Consider the following 20,886-nt stretch of genomic DNA (forward strand, 5'->3'; position numbering starts at 1 on the left):
ATGCCCATAGAAGGGGTAATCACATAGGGAGTATTGTGGTGGATGGCGAGCTTTTTTCCAAGGAGGAGGAGGTTTGTAGGGAGACCGTCTCTTTTCATCGGAAGTTGTTCACAAAAACGTCAAGTTGGCGTCCTTTGCTTGGGGTAGGGGTCTTCAATTCGATTCAATTTCTGTGGTGGATAGAGATGGGTTGGAAAGACCTTTTTTTGAAGAGGAAGTGTGGAAGGTGTTGAGGAGCTGCAATGGGGATAAATCCCCGGGTCCTGATGGTTCTATATGAGATTTATTCTTGAGAGTTGGGAGGTTGTTAGGGGGAGGTGATGGATACGTTTCATGATTTTCATTAGAGATTTATTCCCAGGGTTGCTTCAGGTCTTTTTATAGGTGTCTTTCAGATGCCCAGGGCCGCCTTTCCCTTGGAGGGCTATTTGGCACTTGAAGGCCCCTCTCAAAGTTGCGTATTTTACTTGGACATCAATTTTAGGAAAGATCTTGACACTGGATAAAGATAGATTGTGGTCAATTGGTGTTGCATGTGTAAGAATGACAAGGAAATGGTTCGTCATCTCCTTTTGCATTGCTCAGTGGCTCTGGATTTGTGGACTTTGTCTTTGGGTTTGTTTGGGGTTCAGTGTGTTATGCTCTAGGAAGCACGGACACTCCAAAATGGGAGAAGAATCCGTGTCCGACATGTGTCGGACACGAACACGCCAAAAAATGTGTCTGGATTTTTTTATTTTTTTTGAATTTTTGGACACGGCACGGACACTCCGTGGACACAGCATGGACACTCCGCGGACACAGACACGGACACGGACACGGCATGGACACTTCTGGAAATATATATTGTTTTGAATGCTGATATGTTCTTTTTTTTTTGTTTTTGTTTTGTACTACCCTTTTGGTATTGTAAATGGTAAAAGTCCTAGGTCAAATGATGGATGGGAATAGATGATAGTACACTGACTTGTTTTTGTAGCTTTTTTGGGGACTCGCCTTTAGGTTTTTGTGAATGTTAAGTGCTAATAGTAAAGTCATGAATGTTAATAGTCCTTTTTGTCTATGCTTTTGTATTTGGAGTAAAGTTGCAATGATGATTAAATGATACTAGTTATTATTCTAATGTCTTATTTTTTATTTGGTTTTATAATTCTGCAACATTGTTCTTTTATAGTTTATTAGTTATGAGTTATGATTTGTGTTTTTTTTTCATTGTGAGGTTGATGAAAAATAGTTACACTTAGTAATTTTTAAAGTACTACATCATATATATATATATCGATATATATATACTATTCGCCGTGTCCGTGTCCTAATTTTTTTGGATTTGCCGTGTCGATGTCGTGTCGTATCCGTGTCCGTGCTTCTTAGGTTATGCCTAGGTCTTCCGGTGGCTTGGTTGTTGTTGGGTTTGTGTGTCTGGTGGTGTCTTTGGCTTGAAAGAAATAGGAGATCCTTCAAAGGAAAGGAGAATCCTCTTGGTCATTGAAATTCTCTATTCTAAGTACTCTTTTTTGTTGTGTTCCAGGTAGAAATTGTAAATCCTTGGAGGAACTTGTTGATTTTTTGGATTCTTTGAGGGTCTAATGGCCCTATTTGGCCTTGTGTAGCTTTCTTTTAATACAATATTTACTTATAAAAAATAAAATTAAATCTGATCCAAGCAAGTGAAATGTTATGAGAATAATAGGTTCCAAGGCCATAGACACAAACCCATTCAATAGTTGAAATGCCATGCAATAACAAGTGTTGTCCAAAACAATCCCTTTATTATGTCTAGAAACCAATAGTTGGATTTTCATTATATAAAGAAATGACGGTGTATCAATGGTAGTTACCTATATTTTTCATCTAGAACACTTTCTCTCTATTTTATGAACATCGATCTATCCCCAAGAGACTATCAACCGTGCATGGACGTGCATAGATATCCGGAGGATAAATTGTAGGAAATGCAAAAACAACTACAAAAGTAAGAATATAATTTTGATCATTCCAAATAATAAGAAATTCGACAGTGTATTTTATCACTGGATTCCTGTAATTTAAAGAGGGAAAATCCAAGAGGTGGAAGAGTAATTGTTTAACATATTAGGCTATTCAACTTCTTTTCGTAGGATGAACAGAAAGTTTAGAGAAAATTAGTTTCTCTAAGGGAGATGAAAAGTTGAAGTTTAGAATGGTATTAAAATTGTATATAAAATTTAAAATTTACTTACACTTTTAATAGTATTATATATAGATAGGTAGATAAGAGTAATTGGAAAGGTCACTTGGTATGTGAAAACTGAAATATTAAATTGGAAAAGTGATCTCTTCAGATTCTATATATTGATTAAAAAATAGTGAAAAATGTATTGAAATTGCTTCGAGGAGTGACATGTTTTGAGTTGGAGGTAATGTGAGGACAATAGAAAGGCAAAAACGAATTCAGGTTGATGTGTGCAGTAATATTTGATGGTATATTATCTAGGGGAAATTATATCCCTTGATGAATGATAGCGGGAAAAAGGACTTGTGTAGTTGATCCCAAGTTTTAGGGCTTTAAAACTTCTATAAAAAGAAACAGGCATGCTGCAAACTCCTTTCTCAGTGCTGCTGACATTTTCTGCCTGCATAATTTAAACATCAAATTGTGTTTGTCACGAACTAATCTGAACAAAAGTTTTTATACTTGTGTGGCAAGTGGACAATTAAACATGGCAAATGGCCTTTTGCAAGGCATGCTATATATTTGCTTTATTCTATTTTATATTGAATCTGGTGTGGCATCTCTATTGTAGCTCAATTAATGTAGGGAATTTGGATGCGAATCATCTGGGATAGTTGTTAAGACTTGCTATGTAAACCACATTGGTTCTTTTTTGTCATGTAAATTTGATGTCCAGCAACTAGCAAGTGGTGAGACTTTTTGCATGGTAGAATGATGGGAAATTATAGATTTGACTGTATACTGGAGTAAAGTCTCTTTGCTTTCTTTCCAATTTCTTGGAAGTGTTACAAAGAATGTAGGTCCGAATTGATATTATTGATGGTATTTTAGACAGCGAGTAATAGGCAACAGGTCCATACAATATATATATATATATATTATTTTATTTATTTATTGGTAAGTTCAAAAGGTCCATACTTAAGCATCAGTTGAACTTCAAAAGTATTTACGGTTGCCTACTCAAACTCAAAAGACGTTATAAGACCTGTTAACTTATGTGTCCTAAAAACATGGTCAGTATTAAATCAATAGAGTTATTCAATTAGATAAGGAATGCTCCACTGTGATCGATGATAATTGGGCCCTTTTTTTTGTTTTTTTGTGTGTGTGTGTGTGTGTGTGGGGGGGGGGGGGGGGGGGGGGGGGGGGGGGGGGTGTTGTTGAGGAGACAAGGACGGGTTTGGATTATGGACATTATTAAACAAATAATGCCAAAATAAGATTTTTAATTCTTAAATCTTCAAGGATTTATCATACTATGAATGTAACCTTGTGAGAGGTTTTTAGTGGTAAGCATGAAAAGATGTTCATTTGAACTAGACTTGGTTTATAGCTTGCCATCGTAAAGAGGTGATATGTTGTGTTTACATTTTTCTCAAGGAAAGAGGCATTGAAGGTTACAATGACACGGGGGCTCTTTCTGCAGTGAGGTCCTATTTTCACATGGAGTATACTGAGGAGAGGAGTCCTCTCTATCTGAATTCTATTCTCTTAGGACTAATCCATATGAGGTGTTTACATTTTTCTTAAGGAAAGAGGCATTGAATGTTACAATGACAGAGAGGGGCACTTTCTGCAGTGAGGTCCTATTTTCACATAGAGTATACTGAGGAGAGGAGTCCTCTCTTTCTGAATTCTATTCTCTACTCTCTTTCTGAATTCTATTAAGGACTAATCCATATGAGTGAGGCCTTTTGTTTCTGGGAGACGTTGATTCACAAAAGATGGAATTTTGCCAGCGTTGGGATTCATGGGCCTAATAGGAAACTATGATTTGTAGTCTCTGCCTCTGCTTACATGTCAATAACCTTTCTTCTTTTTTCGCTTCATGTATTTTATTTTTTAATTTTTTTAAATATTGGTGATTATATCTGAATAGGCGGTTTATTGCAGTATTTCTTTGAAGCTCAACATTTCTTGATGGGGATTGTAGCATCAAGCTAGATTGCTTGACAGGAATATTTATTTTAATCCCCATAGTAATTATTCATTGATTTGGCAGTTCCATTGAACAAGGTTATGTGCCATGTAGACCACTTGTGCGTGTATTAGTGGTTTTCTCTGTCACTTATAATGGATACGCATACTTGTAGGTAAAAAAATGAATCAGTCTGGAGTGAGCTTTTGGTAGAAAAATCTGGGGGCATTTCCATATAGGTACTCTGTGCAAGGTTAACGAGTAAAATCATAACCGGCGCTATTTTTATTTGTCAGAACACTTGCACATTGGTTTAAAAAATAGTGGATGAGATTATTTTCACTTACCACATAGAAACCAAAGTCAACTTTATGCAGCCTTAGGCTAATTTTTCAATTTCCTTTTACTGTCCTTCACCTCTATGTTGGGGCCTTTTCTTGGTTCACTTCTCCAAACAAAAGTTGTGTGTATAGTACAACTAGCTGCGCACAAGGTTCGGTTTGATTTGATTCTGGCTAAATGAGAACCGAACCGATCCTAATAGTTCCTAGAAAATTAGAACCAGAACAGGACCATAGCAATTGTTAAAATCAAACAAAGCCATAAATGACCAGTTTGGTCCTGTCCTATCCACGGTTCTGGACATTAGTAATGGGAACCTGTGCCACCATCGTAACATGTAATTACGTACCTGCCATAGATTTTGTAGATTCATCGCCTATTTTCACTTCTTTTTCATACACTTTTTTGGCAAGCTTGAGATTGACAGTCAAACTATGCAACATTGTGGCAAAAGCTCTGTTTGATGCATATAGTATAAAACTAAGAACAAACTTAAAAGATGTGAAGAAATTATATAAATTAATCAAAAAGCCACGTCATATATATATTGACTCGGTGGATCAATGGAAGCAAGCAAAATAATTAAGAATAGCAACGTATTCTTTAAACACTCGAATCCACGAGAAAAGGTTGAAGAGAGACTCTCGATATTCTGATACTGATAAGAGAAATAATTGATTCCTAAACTATTACAATAATGTGTTTTTATAGGCCTAAGCAAATCCTAAACTATATAGGAAATTAAATCAATGGAAACTTCCCAAACAGACACCAAGCTATTAGGAAAGTTTTAAAATTGACACCAAACCATTAGGAAACTAAAACAATGGAAAACTTTCCTAAAACAGAAACTAAACTATTAGGAAATTAAAACTATGAGAAATGTACACGTTCAATAAACAATCTGAAATGGGCACTGAAGGTCGATTCATCATCATAATGTTATATGCAAACTCTGCTTGAGCCAAGTGAAAATCCCACTGCTTTGGATGATCCCCCACAAAACAACGAAGAATATTGCCCAAAGTACGGTTGGTCACCTTTGTCTGCCCATCTGTTTGGGGGTGGCAAGTGCTACTAAATTGTAGAGATGTATTGAACCGCTTCCACAAAGTACGCCAAAAGTGGCTAAGAAACGTATTATCCCAATCCGAAGTGATCGTCTTCGGTACCCCTATGTAAGCAGACTATCTCTTTATAAAACAAATTAGCTATATTTGAAGCATCATGAGTTTTTCAACAAGCAACAAAATGAGCCATATTGGAGAACCGATCAACAACAACCATAACAGATTCCACACCTCGCTGAGTCCGTGGAAGTCCAACCACAAAATCCATCAATAAACCCTCCTTAGGAGTAGCGGGTACTGGTAAAGGTGTATATAAACCGGTGCTTTGGGACTGCCCTTTGGCGGTCTGACAAACATAACACCGCTGCACAAATTTTCCAACATCATGTTTGAATTGTGGCCAAAATAACGCTTCTCCATTTGTGCAATATTCTTGTCATGCCCCAAATGACCGCCTAAACCACCACGATGTACCTCTTTGATTAAATGCTCACGAAGCGAAGTTCGAGGTATGCACAGGCGATTTTCTTTAAAAAGAAAGCCATCATGAATCATAAAACCTTCACTGCCCGAACTACTAGAAGAACATCGGATCCATATATCACTGAAATCTTCTTATTCAGCATACTAATCTTTAAGGGTTAGTTTTGTTGGAGGTCGATGGAAGGAAAAAATAGGAAAGGTAATAGAAGGAAATGAAATATCATGTTTGGCCATGCATCATTAAAGGAAAAGAAAGGAAATGGAGGGATTTGGAAGGATACAATTTAGAGATTTGGGTTGGTTTTGTTATCCTTCAAAAGTGGGAGGAAATGGAAGGAAAGGGAAGGAATGGCAATAGTTTTTAATGAAACTTTATTAATACCAATTTCACCCTTATTTTTATAGAAGACAAAATCTATAAAAATGGGTATGATGGTAAATTCATTAAAATAGTTTCCTTTACCCAAAAATATTCCTTTACCTGCCTCTACTACTTCCTCGCCTTGATATTCTTCTGCACCTGTTTTGGCCCCACACCCAACATTCTCATCGACACCAGTTTGCTCTTCATTAGTGGCAAGGGCAGCAACATGATGTTTGGGACAGTTATTGGAACAATGCCCAGGCTTGAGGCACCAAACACACTTTCTTAAAAGCGGTGGAGCATAAGAATTTGTAGCTGGTGCCCTCTGATTATTGCTACTTGTAGTTTGCCGAGGTTGATTACTTGTGCTGCCTACTTCCTGAGTCGTGACCGAGTGTTGATAGATTATGGAGATGGTAGTGGTTTATTGGAATTAGTATGCTGTGTAAAAGTTGGGCGCCCAAAATTCTGATTACGAAAATTCGGTTTATCCAACTGGGTTTCCACTCGAGTGGCCAATGTTGGGCAATCAATTTGGGCCCTTGTTTAATTTTGTGGATGGCAATGTTGCTAAGCCGTCTGGCATGATTTGTGACGGTTCCAGAGGAGGACGACGATCTAAGGGGCTTGTGCAGGGTCACCGATTGAAGAAGAAGGTGTTTCTTCCCTCTTTTCGCAGAAGATGGACAAGGAAGGAAAAGCAGAAGTGGGTTCTGAGTTCACAGATTGGCTCTGTTCCGGGTAAGTCAATCTTTTCGCATGGGCTCTCTCCTGTTCACCCTTCTTCTCCCTTTTCCTTTCATCCTTGTGGGGTGTCAAGAAGGTGTTCGGGGCTGAAAAAGGGAGTGGTGGAGTCGGTCTCAAAATGTTTGTCCCCGGTTTTCAAGGGAGAGCCGGAGTTTGATTGTCAAGGTGAAGGCAATGATTACAGGCTTGGCTCCTCTCGGCTCTGTGATTTTAGTAGCGAGGGAGTTACTGTTTGTGTGGGAAGGGATTTGAAAATTAAGCTTGATGACGTGTCAGCCAATGTTTTTTTTGAAGGAATCACGGGATCATTTGGCCTTGAATGGTTTACAGTGCAATACAAGGAATTCTGTGATTGATGAGGAGGCTGTGACGCCATTGACTTGTTGTTCCCCTTCCTCCTCCGATGGTTGGGTGGGAGCTGCAGGTTCCTCTTTTGAAGGGGATTTGGGCTTGGTTCAGTGGGAAGGGGGTGAGTTAGACTTTGACTTGTTTGTCCCTTTGGCTGTTGTTAGCTGGAGGGGGAGTGTTTGGAGGCATCAGTTGCTGGTGTGGGTAAGGTGAGTTCAGAAGAGGAGTGGTTGAGAGAGAAGGGTGGAGAGGTGGGTTCTCTTTTGGGAGGGTCTTTTGAAGGTAGGATGGATGAGGTGATGAGGTTGCTTAATGAAGTTCTTGATGCTCCGCTTTTGGATAGGGTGGATAGAAGGGATGGGTTTCAGGTTGAGGTGGGGAAGAGGGAGGTGAGGAGTCCCATTGATGTCGTTACTTATGAAAGGAGGAATAGGGTCCAGGGAGAAGGACGGTGGAAGGAGGAGTGGGAGTGCTTTTTCATCTGTTTCCTTGTGAAGCTACGAATTTTATCATGGAACGTCTGAGGTCTCAATGACTCGGAGAGAAGAAATGTTGTGAAGTCGGTGATTCAGAAAGAGGGTGGACATGTTGGGTGTTTGCAAGAAGCTAAGATTGCATCGATGATGGACTTGATTATGCGAAGCTTGTTTTGGGGGGGGGGGGGGGAGAGATTTGTGGAGTGGATTGTTCTGGATCTGATTGGCTCTGTTGGTGGAGTTCTTATCATGTGGGATAACCGTTGGGTTTCTTTGGGGGACTCTTAGGTGAGGCTTTTCTCTGGTTTCTGTGTTCTCTCTCTGTTGGAGGACGGTTTTCGTTGGGTTCTCTCCGGTGTTTATAGCCCTACAGAAGACAGTACGCGACATTTGCTTTGGGACGAGTTGAAAGAGGTCCGAAGGAGATGGGAGCTGCCTTGGTGTGTTGGAGGGGACCTTTTAAGAGGTCCACGGAGGGAAGATGGACATTTGATATGGAGTCATTCTCGGAGTTCATCGATGTGTCGATGTTGATTGATTGGCCTTTGGTGGGTGGTCCCTTTACTTGGTCTAATGGTCATTCTCCTCGTACTCTTTCTCATCTGGACAGGTTCCTTATGTCGAGCAATTGGGAGGAGAAGTTCTCGGATGTTGTTCAGGCCACCTTGGCTCGCCCTTTATTTGATCATGTTCCGTTGATGTTGGATTGTGGTGGGTTGCGTAGTAGAAGATCCCCTTTCAGATTTGAGAATATGTGGCTTCGAGCTGAGGGATTTTTGGAGCGAGTTCGATGCTGGTGGGAGGAGGGGTATAGTGTGAGTGGCTCCCTTAGTCATTCTCTTGCAAGTAAGCTACGTTTGTTGAAGAACGATCTTAAAGTTTGGTACAAAGAGGCTTTCGGTAATTTGGTTTGGTGGAAGAATAGGGTTTTTTTTTATAGATCGTTGATATTGATCGGATGGAGGGTCAGGGCTCTTTGTCGGACTCCTTGAGACTTAGGAGGGTGGATTGTCAGGCGTAGTTTGCTGAGATTGCAGTCATGGAGGAGATTTTGTGGAGATAAAAGTCTAGAGCTTTGTGGCTCAAGGAAGGGGATAATAACACATATTTTTTTCATAGACTGGCGAATGCTCATAGAAGGGGCAATCACATCGGGAGAATCCGAGTGGATGGGGAGGTGTATTGTAAGGGGGAGGAGATTTGCAAGGGTATTGGAGACTACTATTCGATGTTGTTCACAGAATCTGCTAGTTTGAGACCTTTGCTCGCAGGGCTTCAGTTTGATTATTTATTGGGTGAGGAGAGCTCTATTATGAAGGAGCTGTTTTCTGAAGAAGAAGTTTTGTCTGCGTAGAAGAGCTGTAACGCGGATAAAGCCCCAGGTCCAGATGGTTTTTCCATAAGATTTCTTTCGGAGTGCTGGGAGGTGGTTCATGAGGAGGTGATGGGCACCTTTCACGCTTTCTATGTTCAGGGCTCTTTTGGGAAGAGTTTGAATGCCACGTATATTGCTTTTATTCCGGAAAAGGGTGGACATGTTGTGTGTTTGCAAGAAACTAAGATTGCATCGATGACGGACTTGATTGGGCGAAGTTTGTTTTGGGAGGGAGGGGGGGGGGGGGGGGGATTTGTGGAGTGGATTGCTTTGGATGCGATTGGCTTTGCGGGTGAAGTTCTAATCATGTGGGATAACCGTTGGGTTTCTTTGGTGGACTCTCAGGTGAGGCTTTTCTCCGTTTTCTGTGTTCTCTCTGTGTTGGAGGACGGTTTTCGTTGGGTTTTCTCTGGTGTTTATGGCCTTACAGAAGACAGTATGTGACATTTGCTTTGGGAGGAGTTAGGAGTGGTCCGAAGGAGATGGGAGCTGCCTTGGTGTATTAGAGGGGACTTTAATGTTGTCTGTTCTCCTTTTGAGAGGTCGACGGGGGGAAGATGGACATTTGACATGGAGTCATTCTCGGAGTTCATTGATGTGTCGATGTTGATTGATTTGCATTTGGTGGGTGGTCCCTTTACTTGGTCTAGTGGTCGTTCTCCTCTTTCTCTCTCTCGTCTGGACAGGTTCCTTTATCTGATCATGTTCCGTTGATGTTGGATAGTGGTGGGTTTTGTAGTAGAAGTTCCCTTTTTCAGATTTAAGAATATGTGGCTTCGAGCTGAGGTATTTTTGGAGCGAATTCGATCCTGGTGGGAGGAGGGGTATAGTGTGAGTGGCTCCCCTAGTCATTTTTTCGCAAGTAAGCTGCGTTTGTTGAAGAATGATCTTAAAGTTTGGAACAAAGAAGTTTTCGGTAATCTGGTTTGGCGGAAGAATCGGGTTTTTTTAGAGATCGCTGATATTGATCGGATGGAAGGTTAGGGCTCTTTGTCGTTTAGGAGGGTGGAGTGTCAGGCGGAGTTTGCTGAGATTGCAATCATGGAGTAGATTTCGTGAAGGCAAAAGAATCAACCAATGCTCATAGTAGGGGCAATCACATCGGGAGAATCCGAGTGGATAGAGAGGTGTATTGTAAGGAGGAGGAGATTTGCAATGGTATTGCAGACTACTATTCGATGTTGTTCATAGAATCGGATGGTTGGAGACCTTTACTTGTAGGGCTTCAGTTTGATTCTTTATCTGGTGAGGAGAGCTCTGTTTTGGAGGAGCCGTTTTTTGAAGAGGAAGTTTTGTCTGCGTTGAAGAGCTGTAACGGGGATAAAGCCCCAGGTGCAGATGGTTTTTCCATTAGATTTCTTTTGGAGTGCTAGGGGGTGGTTCGTGAGGAGGTGATGGGCACCTTTCACACTTTTCATGCTCAGGGCTCTTTTGAGAAGAGGTTGAATGCCACGTTTATTACTCTCATTCCGAAAAAGGGAGGGGCATTGGATGTTAGGGATTTTTGCCCTATTAGCTTAGTGGGGTATCTTTGCAAGTTGATTTCTAAAGTCCTGGCCTCTAGGTTTAGGAAGGTCTTGGATGGTGTCATTTTTTACTCTTAGAATGCTTTAGTGGGAGGTTGTCAGATTTTGAATTCTGTTCTTATTGCTAGTGAATGTGTTGACTCCAGATTGAGTAGTGGGAGTTCGGGTGTTTTGTGTAAGCTGGACATGGCGTATAATCATGTGAGCTGGAGTTTCCTCTTCTACTTGATAGATAAGATGGGATTTGGGGAGCGTTGGATGAGATGGATTCTGTTTTGTATTTCTTGTGCTCGTTTTTCAGTTCTTGTGAATGGAGCTCCGACCGGTTTTTTCTCTAGTTCGAGGGGGGTTGAGAGAAAGGGATCCTATTTCTCCGTTCTAGTTCCTCTTTGTGATGGAGGCCCTTAGTAGATTGATTAAGAGGGCGGTTGAGTTGGGGGTTTTGAGAGAGGCTTTAGGGCAGGCAGGGATGTTGCCAGCCAGTTAGAGATATCCCACTTGATGTTTGTTGATGATACTTTAGTACTCTGTGATGCTGATGCGGCTCAGTTCAGATATCTGAGATTTGTTTTGGTCTGGTTCTAAGTTGTCTCTGGGTTAATGGTGAATGTTGGTAAGAGTGTTCTTGTGCCAGTTGGGGAGGTCCCTGAGATTGAGAGGTTTGCCTAGATTCTTGGTTGCCACACTGGCTCCTTTTCTATTTCTTACTTGGGGTTGTCCCTGGGTATTCCTTCAAGGTGTGTGGGGAGCTGGGATCCGGTTGTGGATAGATTTGAGAGAAGGCTGGCGGGTTGGAAGCAGTATCTCTCTAAAGGGGGGTCGGGTCACTCTGATTAGGAGTATCCTTTCTTGCCTCCCACTTATTTCATCTCTCTCTTTCAGATTCCTTCCTTTGTGGCGGAGAGGATTGAGAGATTGCAGCCCAATTTTCTTTTTGCCCCCGCGCCGGGGGGGGGGGGGGGGGGGGGGGGGGACTTCATGTTTTACTTGGTTCGTCGGGAGTAAGTGTGTTGTCCAATTCGGAGTGGTGGCTTAAGGATTAGAAGGTGGTTGCCTTTCAATAAGGCTCTCCTTGGGAAATGGCTCTGGAGGAGGGTGATTGCGCATAAGTTTGGGGAGAGTAGTGGAGGGTGGAGTTCTCTTGTGGTGCATGGTCATAGGGGAGTGTGGGGGTTTAGACTGGCATTCGGAAGGGTGGGATGATTTCTGCAAACATGTTCGTTTTCGAATTACGGATGGTAGGAGTATCAGATTTTGGGAGGATCTTTGGTGTGGGGAGCTTCCTCTTGCGCTCGCTTTCCCACAGCTTTACAGGATTGCTTCTCATAGGCAGGCCTTGGTGGTTGACTATTATCATCTTGATAACGGGAGATTGACTTGGGATGTTTAGTTTATGAGCCATTTCCAGGATTGGGATATTGAGGAGGTCACCCGGTTTTTTGAGTTATTGTACCGTCAAACGATTATAGCTGGGGATTCTGATTGTTGGCTTTGGTTTCCTAACCCTCACGATCGCTTCGAGGTGAGGTCCTATTTCAGGTGTTTTAGCGCTGGCGGCTTTTTCTTTTGGAAGTCTATTTGGTGTTCCCAGGCTCCCCTCAAGGTGGCTTTCTTTTTTTGGACTTCTATCTTGGGTAGGATTTTAACCCAGGATAATTTGAGGAGTAATCAGGTGGTGGTTAATAGATGCTATTTGTGCTTGTGTGATGAGGAGACTGTTAATCACCTTCTGCTTCATTGGCTAGGGGCTGTTGGGATTTGATGATTGGGTTTTTTGGGATTTCGTGGGTTATGCCTAGATCCTCTAGAGGGTTGATTGTGGCTTAAAGAGGATTTTCAGTGGGGGCTCTCATTCGGGACGCTTGGAGGGCTATGCCTCTTTGTATTTGATGGTGCATCTGGCTTGAGAGAAATCGGAGATATTTCGGTGGAAAGGAAAAGCCTATCTCGAAGCTTAAGTTCTATATTATTATTTCCACTCTTTTTTGTTGGGTTTCAGGGAGAGATTTTAGATCTATTGAGGAGTTGGTTGTTTTTTTTGACCTCTTTGAAGGCTTGAGGCGTTTTTGGCCTTGTTTTGTCCTTGGGATTCTCTCCCCTTTTGAGCGGTTTCTTTAATAACATTTACTTATCAAAATAAAAAAAATAATAAAAAAAAAGGATAGAATTCTTTAGCATAATCACGAATTGAAAGATTTTCTTGGCGACAATTTTGGTATTGTTGAAATAAAATCTGTTCATAATTAGCCAGTAAAGATCGCTGTTTGAGTAGTTGTTTCATCCGAGACCATGATCTAATCGGATTCTTCAATGTTGTAACTGATCCCACCATGCAGAAGCACCACTCTTAAGATGATAGGCGACCAATTTAACCTTCTTTTCCTCTGCGATACCCATATAATAAAAAAAATTGTCAACTTCCGAAAGCCAGTCTAGAAACCCTTCGATATCAAGTTGACCATTAAAAGACATAAGGTCAATTTTCATCCGAAAATCTCGCTGATTTGTTTCGACCCCATGATCTCCATGTGCTAAAATGATAACTTCAATCTCGTCATCGCTTGAATAGACCAATCCTCTTGCTGAAACTAGCGCTGATTTTTAGCACGTTGAAGATGACCACGTTGATTTCCAGCCCTTTGTCGTGTCTGATTCACACCATCAGGAAATTAAAACTATGAAAACTTTCCTAAAACGGAAAATAGAAAACACTGTTCCCAAGTACTTTTCATGCACTGTTCATGCCTGCCCATTCATGTAGATCATATATATATATATATATATATTTATATATTCAATTAGCGGTTCAGTTGTAATGGACCCCAAACCAGAAACAAATTGTGAGTTAGCAGTTTGTTTTTGGAATCCGTAACACACTAGATTGAACATATGGTCTGGTTCGGTTTGGATATATTCACCGGTTCCACTGATTTTTTGTGCACCCCTAATTACTACAAGTGATGCCAGCGGATGTATAATCAGATTGACTGGAGTCTAATTATATATTAAGATGACGTTGCCAACTCATGCTTGTCAGGTAATAAAAGAGAAGTATGAAACACATTTGTGTAGCTAAATTAAGAATGATGAGAAGTATGCAACGCATTTGTGTAGCTGAAATATTAGGTAGATGAGATGACATGAGTAATTAGAAGTAATATGGTTATTAATTAACATGTGATATAAATCAAGAGTGACACTTGTTGCTAATAAAATGAAAGGAAGGCTCACTTAGGTGGTCTAGACATGTATTATTTAGACTGTGGACCGTTAAGAAATAGAAGATTAGTTTCAAGAGAAATGAGAAAAAATAGGCTAACCGATATGGGATAGAATAATTAGACTTGGTTGAAAAATAAATATAATGGGAGAGATTGATTTCAATGGTAAAGAATGAAATAAGAGAATAGATATGCGATTCCGTGAATATGGGATAAAGGGAAGGATAATGACCATGATTCCAAACTCATTAAAAAAGTTAAAAAAAAAGAAAAAGAGATTATGATCTTGACTTAATCAATGTGATTATCTGACTTGAATAAAATTTCCCTTTTCTACGTTCTTCTTATAACATATGTAACATTTATATTTTGTTTTCATGTTGTCGAAAACTTTTGGTTTACCTTTAAATTTGGTTTGAGCTTGAATTTGATGTTTTGTAGGAGTTCAAACTTTACTGAAAATTTTATTATCACCTGTCATATCATATTTGGTTGACTGAATTTTTGTATTGTTAGCTGCAAATGATGATGAGGAACACTTGTGACAGCCGACGATGGTTTACAAGTCGTATTGATGCAATTAGTGTTGCGACCAATGTTGAGAGTAATGCCTTTTCTACCAACAAGGCTGGTGATGCAATTAACGGTGAGGGCCCAGGTAAGTGTGATTATGATGCATGTGTCCTCATTTTTAATTCCTTTTTATTTGAATTATAATCTTAGTAAAAATCATGTGAACCAAAAACTCTTGTTATAGCGTATGAGCTTCAAGCGTGATGCACATTGTTTGTATTATGTCATTTGAAAAAAAATCCAATTTGAATTTGGGTGGGAGCATCCTATAGATTGATACCCGATATTAAAAGAGATAAAAGTAAAAAGAAAAATATGGAGTCAGGAAATATGTAAATTTTATGTCTAGTTATCCTAGTGGGATTCAAATGAATACATAAAACATAGATTTTGTGATGTTGTGGCTCGAAATTTTTTTGACCCATTTTCTGCGTGCTGGTTGCGGACCTTATTTAGTATTGTCTTGTAGCCTGATATATAAGGGCGTTTAGGGTTTGGAGTGAGATTATTGAGAGACTGAAAATCGCTGAAAAGAGAGCAAGAGCTAGTGTTAAAGGGTGAAAGTTGTTATCTCCTGATTTTTGCATAGTGAACTCTTTCACCGGATCTTCACCGTGGACGTAGGCTTTATCGAACCACGTAAAGCGTAAAACGCTCGTGAAAGGCTTTGGTCTTGTTCTTCAATATCGGACATTGTGTCATTTGTGTGTGGCATGTTTATTTTTGTTGTGTTTCATGATTGTTGCTTGGGTTTGCTGTGCTTTTCGTAAGAGATACCATTTGTTCGAAGATTTGGTATGTTCAATTTATAGTTGCTGCATCATATTACTTATTTTTTTCAATAAAAATCATTTTTACTTGGTTCTTAATTATTTACGACCAAACCTGGATTGAGAGCATAACTGAAGTCATGGTCTTGATAAGAGCACTAAATTGAGACAATCTTTTTCACAAGCCCTAAGGCCATCCTCTCTCTCTCTACCAGCGAGCTACTCCTACAGATCTGTCGATCTCCTCCACTGGCGAGCTCCTCCACCAGCAAGAAGTGCTACTTTGCCATTCTCTAGACAACCAAATAGTGATGGAAGAAGTGGAATTATCAACATGCGATTGGAAAGAGCTTAGTAATAGAGATGCGGTCTGAGTCTACTTCTCCGTCCAGTCACCGGAAGCATACATTCCGGTGAAATCCTCTGTTATCGTTTCTTTGACTTTCTTCTCTTTTCACTCGTGTTTGTCAATGAGTTCTCTGGATGGTTAGGGATTGTCGTTTCTTAAGGTTCTGTTGGAAATTGTGTCTCAAATTTCTATTCTAATTATGTTTCTATTTTAGAGTTGTATTCTGCTTGGTAATTTCTTGTTTAGCAAGTCTTGGCCTCTGAGAATTGTAATCTTTGTCCAACAAGGAATTGGGTTTGGAACTCTATAAATAGATACATAGGCTTTGGGGTAAGACTTATGAGATTGAGAGAGATGTAGTCTCATGAAGGAGTTAATAGGTAGAGGTAGTATGTGGGGGTAGTGTAGGAAAAACACCGGTGATGCTAGTAGCGAGGCAATAGACTCGTGGAGTGGTAGTGTTTTTTTTTTTTGATAAGTAAATTGTATTAAAAGCGTTCAAAAAGGGGAACGCGACCCAAACTATACAAAGACAAAACGGAGCCTATTAATTCAAAGAGCTCATAAAATCAACAATCTCCTCAAGAGAGGAGTAGTCTCTCCCCTGACCCCAACAAAACAAATTACAAATGATAGAAAATTTTAACACCCCAATGGAGGATTCCTTTCCCTCAAAAGATCTTCCATTACGCTCTCTCCAAAGGCTCCACCAAATACAAAAAGGGATCACCCTCCAAAAAACTCTGACCTGAGCCCCCACCCATTGGCCCCTCCACATATCTAACAACTCCCAAGATGTCCGAGGCATGACCCAATGAATACCAAACAGGCGAAACATCAAACTCCAACAATCATGAGCCATAGGACAGTGCAACAAAAGATGATCCACCGACTACCCATTAATCTTGCAAAGACAACACCTATTAACAATGATATGCCTTCTCTTCCTCAAGTTGTCCAAAGTCAAAATCTTACTCCAAGCTGCAGTCCACACAAAAAAGGCCACCCTAAGAGGCGCCTTAGACCTCCACACCGTCTTCCATGGGAATGAGGTACCATGAAAACCAGAAAAGCACACAAAAAAGGACCGGACCTGGAACATCCCCTGAGAAGAAGGCACCCAAATCAAGGAATCTGCCCCAGACCCCTCCACCTCCTGTCCGTAAAGAAGAGCCAAAAACCCAGTGACATCATCCAGCTCCCAATCCTGAAAAGCTCGCCGGAAACGCACATCCCAAGACAACCTTCCACTATCAAGGCGATAGTAGTCAGCAACCATTGCATGTTTGTCAACAGCAATCCTAAAAAGCCTTGGAAACAATAGGGCCAAAGGCCTATCATCACACCATGGATCCTCCCAAAACCGGACAGTTCTTCCATCCCGAACTCTGAATCATCACACCATGGATCCACCCCTTACCAATGGCCCTCCACACCCCCACTCCGCTAACAGACCTGATTGGTCTAACTGACCACCCTCCTCCCTCCTCCCCAAAGCGACATGAGATAACCCTTCTCCATAATCTATGTCTTTCCTTACCAAATCTCCAAAGCCACTTACCAAGAAGAGCACAATTGAAAAGGGCCAATCTCCTAATTCCAAGCCCTCCCAACCGAATAGGCCTGCAAACCTGTTCCCATTTGACAAGATGATACTTGAACTCTTCTCCGCGACCCCCCCAAAGGAAATTACGTTGGAACATTTCTAGTCTTCCAACAATAGAGGCTGGAATACGAAAAAGTGAAAGAAAGTACGTTGGAAGGCTTGACAAAGTGCTCTTCACTAACGTAACTTTACCGCCCTTTGACAGATATTGTTTTTTCCAACCCGCTAATCTTCTCTCGACCCGCTCAATCACCGGGTTCCAACTTCCCACCCTCCTAGCCGAGTCCCCCAGCGGTAAACCCAAGTACGAGATGGGAAAGCGTTGCGTCCCACATCCTAGAACAGCAGCCAGAGTGTCCACCTCCTGAACGTCCCCCACAGGAACAATCACACTCTTTCCCACGTTAACTTTCAAACCAGAAACAGCCTGGAAACAAACCAAGACACATCTCAGATACCTCAACTGGGAAATATCAGCCTCACAAAAAACAATAGTGTCATCTGCAAAAAGTAAATGAGAGATCTCCAACTGCTGAACTGATTCAGGGCTAATCTTGAAACCCCTAAGAAAACCCAAATCCACCGCCCTTCTCATCAGCCTGCTAAGGGCCTCCATAACAATAATAAAAAGAAAAGGGGAGAGAGGATCCCCCTGTCTCAACCCACGAGAACTGCCAAAGAACCCCGAAGGAGAGCCATTCACCAACACCGAAAACCTAACAGTGGAAACACAAGAAACAATCCACTTCCTCCATCTCTCACCAAAACCCATCCTCTCCAACAGATAGAACAGGAAATTCCAGCAAACATGATCATAGGCTTTCTCAATATCCAGCTTGCACAGAACACCAGGAGTCCCACTACAAAGTCTAGAATCCACACATTCGCTAGCAATAAGAGCGGAATCCAGAATCTGTCTACCCCCAACGAAAGCATTCTGAGACTCAGAGATAACTCCATCCAGGATCTCCCTCAATCTAAAGGCAAGGACTTTTGCAATGATCTTGTAAATGCACCCGATCAGACTAATGGGTCTAAAATCCTTGATATTAGAAGCATCACCCTTTTTAGGAATAAGGGCAATAAAAGATGCGTTAAGCGATTTCTCAAATCGCCCCGTGGAATGGAACTCATGAAAAGTGCCCATAATCTCGTATCGGACCACCTCCCAGCTTTCTAGCAAAAATCTCATCGTGAAACCATCAGGACCTGGAGCCTTATCACCATTGCAACTCTTTAAAGCCTTCAGCACTTCCTCCTCCGAAAAAGGATTTTCCAGCCCATCTCTCTCCAAGGCAGAAATAGAATCGAAGTGAAGACCATCTAGACGAGGTCTCCAACGAAGAGGCTCAGAATAAAGTCCTTGATAGAAAGAGACAATAGCACTTCGCACCTCCTCCTCCGAAGACAAAACTGCACCATCCACACACATCCGCCCAATATGATTACTCCTCCTATTAGCATTAGCAGTTCTGTGAAAAAACTTCGTATTACGATCCCCCTCTTTGAGCCATAATGCCCGAGATTTCTGACGCCACGAGATTTCCTCCAAAAGAGCAATCTCCACACATTCTGCTTGGCAAGTTGCTCTTCTACTGCGTTGAGATTCCGAAATAGCACCCTCCCCTTCCAATCGATCAATCTCCGCAATATCAGCTAAAGCCCTATTCTTCCTCCACACCATGCTCCCAAACACCTCCTTATTCCACCTTTTAAGATTTGTTTTCAAGATTCGAAGCTTTCCGGCAAGAATATGGCTCGATGTACCCACCACCAGATTCTCCTCCCACCAAGAATGGACAAATTCCTGGAAGTTATCCGCACGAAGCCACATGTTCTCAAATCTGAAAGGAGTACTACGAGATCTCAAACCTCCACAGTCCAAAACCAAGGGAATGTGATCCGACGTCACCCTAGCCAAAACTGCCTGAACAACATCCGGGAATTTCTCCTCCCATTCACCTGAAATAAAAAATCTATCAATGCGAGAGAAAGTTGGAACTTCCCTTCCACTGGACCAAGTAAAGGAAGCTCCCTCAAGAGGGAGATCAATAAGCTGGTGGCCATTAATAAAATCAGAAAAGTGCATCATAGCCTGGGTCACGGGCCAACTGTAGACCTTTCCGTCGGAGATCTAACCATATTAAAGTCTCCTGCCATACACCAAGGAAGAGACCACCTCCCCTTCACCCCACTCAACTCCTCCCACGAACCATCCCTCTCAACATCATCAACCGGCCCATACACCCTAGAAAAACCCCAAGTGAAGCCATCCTCCAGTACAAAAGCACAAGATAAAGAAAATCTCCCTCTGCAAACATCGACTTTAGTCATCAATCTCCTATCCCACATAATAAGAACACCTCCTGAAGTCCCAACAGCATCCAACGCCTCCCATTCAACAAAGCGGTTGCCCCACAGACTTTTCACCACCCGATCAGACAAAGAATCAATCTTTGTTTCTTGAAGACACACCAAGTGCACCCCCCATTTCCTCACTGCCATCTTCACCACCCTGCGCTTGCCCGGATCGTTCAGACCGCGGACATTCCAAGATAAAATTCGAAACTTCATGAGGAAACAATCATCCCCTTCACCCCCCTACCCCTCCCTCCTCCCTTAGCATTACCCCTCTCCTTCTCCCCCCCACTCACCCTATCATAATTCACATCATAGCACAAATTTCTAAGCTCCCTTTCCCCTTTTCCCGGAGTCAGGTTTTTCTTCTTCCTACTCCTCCTCCTGGAAAATTGAATCATCTCCCCTTCTCTCCCCTCTGCCGTGGCCTGAAGGATTGCTAAGGCTTGATCACGCTTTCCTTTGCATGAGACCCCCAGTAGATCACAAGTAGCCCCAATGTTAGCCTTAACCCAATCCAATCTAGTGTCCTCACCTTCCTGCCTACACACCTTGCTGCCCATCTCCTCTGGATGAACTACAGCCAAAGGGTCCACCACCCCCAAATTAGCAAAACCCTCCTCTTCCCACAAAATCATATCCAGAGAACTTCCCTGATACATTCTGCTCCCATCAGCCATACCTCCCTTGGCCTCCACAGCTTCATCAACAGATGATAACCAGTCCTCTCTAAAATCCAACACATCACTCTGTGTGACCGGGACCGAGTTACAGTCAACAGAATGGTCATCGATCGAGAATCTGTGCTTCTGCAGCTCCTTCACCAAAAGAGAAGCTGATTCCTCGCTGAGGGAGATGCGGATATCTTGACCCACACAAACAGTCACCACATCAGGCACACGATCCTTCAGACAAGCCACTGTATCACCCTTAAAAGAAGAACACACCCCTTCCAATCCACCCAAACGAAGCTTAGCCGCCCTACCCATCTCCTCCCCTGAAGAATCAAACCTAGAGGCTGAGGAAAATTCCGAACAAGTCTCGGCGATCCCTACAGAGTGTCTATCCACCTCCCTGTCACCAGACAAGCAAACCGTCCCATCCCTTTCTGACGGCCCAACAGTCCCAAACTCTGAGCCAACCATAGA

The 20,886-nt window shown here is 41.9% G+C and overlaps 1 protein-coding gene across 1 annotated transcript in view; it reads left to right on the plus strand.

Moving 5' to 3' along the window:
- LOC132276055 (uncharacterized) overlaps positions 1 to 20,886 on the plus strand; it is a 76,994-nt gene that overhangs the window by 30,101 nt on the left and 26,007 nt on the right. The window contains exon 2 of the mRNA XM_059777305.1: positions 14,599 to 14,740. Within this exon, the coding sequence (XP_059633288.1) occupies positions 14,599 to 14,740 (142 nt within the window). The remainder of the gene's footprint in view (positions 1 to 14,598; positions 14,741 to 20,886) is intronic.

The sequence above is a fragment of the Cornus florida genome, unplaced genomic scaffold, assembly GCF_030987335.1.
Source record: "Cornus florida cultivar Cherokee Brave unplaced genomic scaffold, ASM3098733v1 CherokeeBrave_3.0.0_Hap2_Chr10, whole genome shotgun sequence".
In the NCBI taxonomy this organism is placed as follows: domain Eukaryota; kingdom Viridiplantae; phylum Streptophyta; class Magnoliopsida; order Cornales; family Cornaceae; genus Cornus; species Cornus florida.